This window comes from Prunus dulcis, chromosome 1, assembly GCF_902201215.1.
Source record: "Prunus dulcis chromosome 1, ALMONDv2, whole genome shotgun sequence".
Taxonomy (NCBI): domain Eukaryota; kingdom Viridiplantae; phylum Streptophyta; class Magnoliopsida; order Rosales; family Rosaceae; genus Prunus; species Prunus dulcis.
The window spans coordinates 39,357,045-39,363,574 of NC_047650.1; the positions used below are offsets into that span (position 1 = coordinate 39,357,045).

Genomic DNA, 6,530 nt, shown 5'->3' on the forward strand with positions numbered 1-6,530 from the left:
TTTTTACAAAAGTGAGCAAATCAACTCCACATGCTCCTCTTGATTGAGATGCAATGATCCCATCCTAGCACAGTTTGCAAAAATTTGAAGGTGCCTTAAAAAACTGAAGTAATTTCCACTTAATAGAGTCTCCATAACAAAAATGTAGTTGCTTTATAAGGCCAAGTTGATGAGAAATTCAATTGGAGCTGAGACACACCGGAAGAATTGAAAACTATTTTGAATATGATTACAAAATTTGAACCTGCAGATTATATCAAAATTATAAAAAATTTGGTTCGATTTAATGCTCATGTGTTTTTGTTCTATTTATGTTCCTCTATTTGATTGTCAGGGTTAGGCGTTATCCACTTCTTTGCACGCTGGCTAGCCTTCTGAGCCTGCAAAATTGATCCAACAGTATAAATATTGGATGGGAGAATAACTAGACTTGGGCTAGCAAGCATTCAGAACAAGGACAAGTAAATACAAATTCTTATACCTCCTTTTCCCAATCATGTCGTATTAGCACGATGCCCAAAATCACCGTTTGCACAGCAGTTCCACCAAAGATCATCCCACCCCATATACCCTGTTTTATAATAATTTGCGCAAGTCAATCAATTATTTAAATTTAACTAGCCACTTTAATAAGTCTACTCCAATCATACTCTATACTTCTTTGAACATTTAATTATTATTATTTTTTTAATAAGACTGAATCATTATTTAGAAAACTAAAATTTACTTATGGATAGCTAGCATGGTGGATGATTTTTATTTTTATTTTTTATTTTTATTTATATTTTGGGGGGGTGAATTTGGGTATAAAAAACAAACCTAGAAAGGGTTTAGCTAATCTATTGAAGATGCTCTTAATTGGCGCAATAACAAAGAGAAACATAGCGAAATGTACCGAAACACCCAAGTGGCGGATCCATCCCATTACAAGCGCAAGTGGGAGCCCAATGATATAGTAGCAAAAAAGATTAATGTATGCAACCCATGCTTGCAATCCTGTGCCCACAACTATTCCTGTGAATACAAAGACAATTGTTTTACTGATTTAATACAAGGGAACACACCAATGTTATGTTTGACAGTGATTTCAGAAGGGATAAAATGCTTTCAAACAACTAAAACCACTTCTAACATCGTTTCACATAAAAAAGTTTAATGTGTTTTTGGGTTACAAAAATATTTTTTAGTCATTTTGGGCAATGGTAGGTGCATTTTCAGGTTTTTCACGAAGCACTTGTATTTGCAATAGAACTTTAAAACAGTTATGAGTAAAAATAAAATTTTGGGTAAAGTACTAGCACCTCGTAGAACCAATATTAAGGTTCTACTATGACTAATTTGTTGTTAATTAGGAGCTTCATGAATTTTCAAAATTAACCTGTCAGGACTGGTTGAATACTGTTAAGTAGAATTGCCATTGCCAAGAGATACGACATCTGACCAACTTCTCGGATGAGATCAGTGCTGGATGTGAATATGTATGCAAACTTGTCATGGAGTATGATAGTAATTACACATATGCATAAACCGATGAAGACAGATTCTGCCATAGAAACCTTGGCTGCAAATTTAGTTGCCTTCCAGTTTCCAGCCCCCAACTCATTTGCCACTCTTACTCTGTGAATTTCATCACAAGATTTTCAAAAGGCCGGTAAAGAATTAATTAGAAAGAATTAAGGTGTTGAAACCTTAGTTAGTAAATTCACGTGTAATACGCCTATAACATGCATATGTACATATTTTTCAGAAGAAGATAAAGAGGTCAAAAAAATATGGTACCCTGTTCCAACCAAGAAGGCCCAATGAATCATGAGCTCCCACCCACTTATAGTCATGCTGCAAAATGGAATCCAAGTAATATCAGAAGGAAAAGTTAAAAACTTAAACCTAATTAGGTGTGGATTTTAAAAGATAAATCCAAGCAATATATAGTCCCGTTCACAGTCCCGACGGAGAGGTCTTGTACCAAATTGTCAAGGCATCCACAGCAAGAGTTGCTTTCTCTAAGGATCCAGTCATTATAATTAGGATTCTATAGCTCCAGAATTCCAAACTGCAGAAATCAAAAGGTAGCACTATATGTACATATAAAAATAGCTGAAAACTCATTTACACTACTAAAATAAATAAATTCAATGGACATTGGGTATTGGTGTCCACAAAAGAAGTTTGTATTGACATTTGTATCCATAATATAGCTAGAAATTAATATACATCTTATAGTTGTATCGACATTAATTTCCTCAAGTACCTACCCTCAATCTATTTAAATTTTACTAAACTATCTTAAAGTTAGAGGGTATAGTTGGAATCTTCCAAAAAGTGGTTAATAAACCATCTTTTCTTAAAGAACTAGCCTTTTCGAACGCGTTTTCGCGACTGTGATAGACTTTTTTTTATAAAAAAATTTAAAATTTATTTTAGAATTAAAAAAATAATGAGTAGTTGTGTTCCATAAAAATAGGATCCATTATCTGATTTTTCTTTTAATTTAATTTTATTTCAATATGAAAAAGTGTGAATTTACCATATTATCCTCATTTAATTAATAATTTCAATTCTTAGTGTTTGCATTAACCAAAGGTATTTTCTGGCATTTTGAATGTTTCACCACTCTCTGCCTTTTGCTTTATATATATAGATGATATAGCTAGAAATGTACATAAATTTATACATAAAAATTTAAAAAAATAAAGCAAAGGAAGAGATTCAATACCAGCGCATGACCCCAGAAGCAGCAGAAAATTTGACAAATTCCCAAAGCCCAGAAAAGGCCTGCATGGAGAAACCAGCCCAACTCTGCGGACATCTACCAGACGAAACATACCAAAATAGGCCGATCCCCCAAACCCACCATGAAATATCCAGAGCCATGGCCACACCCGCAACCCCAAAATCCAATTCATACACCAAAACCCAACTCGTCACTGCATGAAGCACCAAAACCGCCAATGAAAACCACAATGTCACTAAGTTCTTGAGCTGGCTCTGCAAGAACCTCTGCAATGGGAACTGAAACGCATAGCTGAATTGCAAGGGTATAAGCCACAGAGCCACCACGCCGGACTGCTCTGCCACATCATCGGACTGTCCCATTAGTTTTAGAATCGGGGAGGCGAATATGTACACAGGCAATAGGAGAATGCAGCAGCAGAACAGCACAATCCATGACCTTTGCATGTACGTCCCCAACATGTGGTACCTTTTAGCTCCAAAGGCCTGCCCACATAGCGTCTCTAGGGCGCTTGCCATTCCTAACTAATTGATTGTCAAAACAAAACAAAAATGAAAAGAGTCATTAGTTATAGTTTGACATAGAAATGACTCATTAAACATATAAAATGAAAAGAATTTGTGCATTGTGGTTTATTTCTTAGGAAGAAATTGTCTCCTCACAATTTTTCTTTTGAAATTTCAATTGGGCCAATATTTTATGTTTGTAAGTTTGGTATACATTATTGGTCCATGTCCTTTCTGTGACAGCTTAAGCTTTTGGAGATGATAATTGTCTAATATGGTATCAGAGCTTTTCTTTGCAAGTGATCTTAAGTTCGACTCTTGTTCCCCACTTCTTTGTCGGTTTACAGGGTGTAGGGCGGCTATATCTATATGATTGTCTCTCTTTTCTTATTTGTCACATATGGCCAAATTGAACACCAAAATTGCAATCGACTGAAAACCCTAGACGAATGTAATTGGCCTAACAAAGATACATGCAAAATGTCAAGAGTGAAAATCAACCAAATACATATTAGAGTGAGTTGAGAGATTGAGGTATGCTAAACTAAATGTATAATTACCAAGAGAGCAAAACCGAAGCCAACAATGATATTGGTGGCAATGGAAATGGAAGCAAGTTCAACGTTGCCAAGGTGGCCAGCAAAGGCTTGGGTAATGACGGTCATGGAGTAGCCAGCCAAGCGGTTGATGATATTAGGACCTACTATGCGCCATAGCTTCTTGGACTCTATCCACACTCTTAATAAAAGTTCTTCATTTTCTTCATCTTCTGAATAATTAGTGTTTTTGCTCGACGATTCTTCCATGTGGATGCTTCCCTGCGTAGAAAAAATGTCTTGTCTAATGGCCTAACAAATGCGGAACATTTGCAATACGGTGTAGAATCATCAGTCAGAGTTTGAGTTATAGGATGTTTATTTATTTGGAACTGGTATTAGAATTATTCAAATTCCTGATTTTCCGTGTGTTCATTAACACATGGGTATCGTAGTTATTCCTACGTTTATTAAAACATAACGAATGAAAAATTATGTAGGTTTCACATTAAAATTTATAATCTAATGCTCGAAAAAATCTTAAATTAGATTAATTAGGGAGAGTAATTGATCTCATATCTAAATATTCTAATTTAGTTTTTTTCGTCTCAGATTAGTTAACCACCTAGATTTATGTTTTGATAATTGAGGACAACTATGTATAAGATTGAGTATAAACAAGATTTTCTCAACACGTCCGTCCTTTAAGAAAGAACAAGCGTGGTGCAAAGTGAATCAAAATATATGAATAACCAAAATGTCAGATATTTACATATGTATGGTATCCCCGAACTTCAAATTAATTAACCGAAAATAAATTCACACCTTTGTTTGAATCTCATGAGTTGCGCACCTTTCTTTGAAGCCGTTCATTGTAAGCAAATTGAGAGGATTCAGTCAGTAGGATAAAGACTCATTATTTAAGAGCAAAGGATAAACGGAAGAAGCGTTCTTCTTCGTAAAAGAGCAGTTGGGCTGGTCTTATTAATGAGCTAAACGTCTCTTTTAAGATTAGTTTAATTATGGGTACTTTAAGGGATCTTTCGTTCCTTCTAACATTTAAAACATCTACTTGTAACTCAAATGGTTTTATATTGCAGGATTTAGTTATCATTTAATTATGGGATTTTTGTAGACATGTTACTTGAACTTATACCTCAATTTCAATTTGTCACCTTAAAGAAAAATTTAAGAGAAATGTCACCGTAATTTTTCAAAATTCATGATTTGTCATATGACTTTAACGCAATCCAATTTTCGATCCATTTTAAGGGTATTTTAGTCTTTTCAATTTTCAAGGGTATTTTAAAAATGGAAAAATCATTATAAAAAAATTTATACATGGTCAGAGAGAGAGAGAGAGAGAGAGAGAGAGAGAGAGAAGAGGGGGGGACGGGGGCTCCTGTGCAATGTGTTTTGGGGGCGGGCGAGGTTGGGGTGGGGGAGAAAGGGAGAGAGAGGTCTATTTTTTCTCTTTTTTTTAAAAAAAAAATGGAAAGACTAAAATAGCATTCAAAATGAATGGAAAATTGGATGGTGTTAAAGTAAGATGACAAATCATGGAATTTGAAAAATTAAGGTGACATTTCCCTTAAATTTTTCTTTAAGGTGACAAATTGAAACTCATGTATAAGTTCAAGCGACATTTCGTACGTACAACTGAGATTTCCCCAGTTACCACTAAGGCTGACTTTCGTACGTACAACTGAAATTTTGTTCTCGAGTTGCACTTGCAGAAATGTTGATGGTCATGAGAGGAGATTTATATGCAATGCACCGTTTCCTGAACCGGTGAAGACAAAAACCAGAGGCAGATTCCTGATGGCAGTCCCAGAGTCACTATCTCTTCCCCACGGAAATCACTGCAGCCTTGGCAGCATCCAAGGACAGATACATATAAGATGCACCCAATAGGAGGAACGGTGTCGAATATCCAAGACTTAAGTACCCTTGAAAAAGAAAAGAATGAATGAAAGAATGAGAAAAAGTGAAAGAAGGTTTTTAAAAATAAATAATAAAAAAAGGTAAATGAAAAAACCCACGCAGGAAGTCGATAAATCCTGCCCTATCAGCATTCTTTCCAAATGAAAGTAGTCTCTTTTCCCTTCATCATACAGGGACACCCTTTCAGCTAGGATATGCACACCAGAGACAATGATAAACTGGTAATGAAGCAAAACAGATTTTTATAAATCACTGCCCTGCTCATAAAATATGAAAATGCAAACAAGACTAGACCTTGTCCAAGAGTAGCATGGTTTCCTTCTGAGCCTTGTGAGTGTGAGAGAAAAAAGGCATAGGCTATATCAGGAAGAATGATCCCCACCTGCACCAGAGGTCCAAAGTCAAAATATTGTGTCTATAAATTGGTGATCCACTGACATACTTGATGTTATATTATGTTGAAAGCCAAGCAGACAAGAATGTAAACAAAATAGCACCTTTGGCTTTTTGATGCCCAGGATGTGATCGCATTGGGATAAATCCTCAGAGAGTTCACATCCAACATCCTCACACATTGCCAGTCCCGGCCCTCCCATTTTTCTGCTTGAAATGAAAAGAAAGCTGCTCGACAACCTTCAGCTTTACGGTCAAAGACCTCCCAACACATCCGTCGACATCTCTTGCACAATTGTATTCCTCAGCCACTCCACATTTTTGCCAATTTATAATCCATGGGTTTAATTTCCAAAGCAACAACTTCATGTAAAAGTAGTGAAATAAGAACATTTTAGTACTTTTACATGAAGTACA

At 35.7% G+C, this 6,530-nt stretch overlaps 1 protein-coding gene across 1 annotated transcript; it reads right to left on the reverse strand.

Moving 5' to 3' along the window:
* Positions 1-305: 305 nt before the first annotated feature.
* On the reverse strand, positions 306-6,316 carry LOC117619848 (protein DETOXIFICATION 27-like). The gene is made up of 11 exons (XM_034349897.1): positions 6,218-6,316; positions 6,005-6,102; positions 5,554-5,725; positions 3,801-4,058; positions 2,717-3,258; positions 1,967-2,053; positions 1,780-1,836; positions 1,379-1,617; positions 896-1,014; positions 482-571; positions 306-380 (listed from the first exon to the last, which is right to left on the reverse strand). Exons 1-11 carry the CDS (start codon positions 6,314-6,316, stop codon positions 306-308), a joined length of 1,836 nt encoding a protein of 611 aa, XP_034205788.1.
* Between the last annotated feature and the right edge of the window lie 214 nt (positions 6,317-6,530).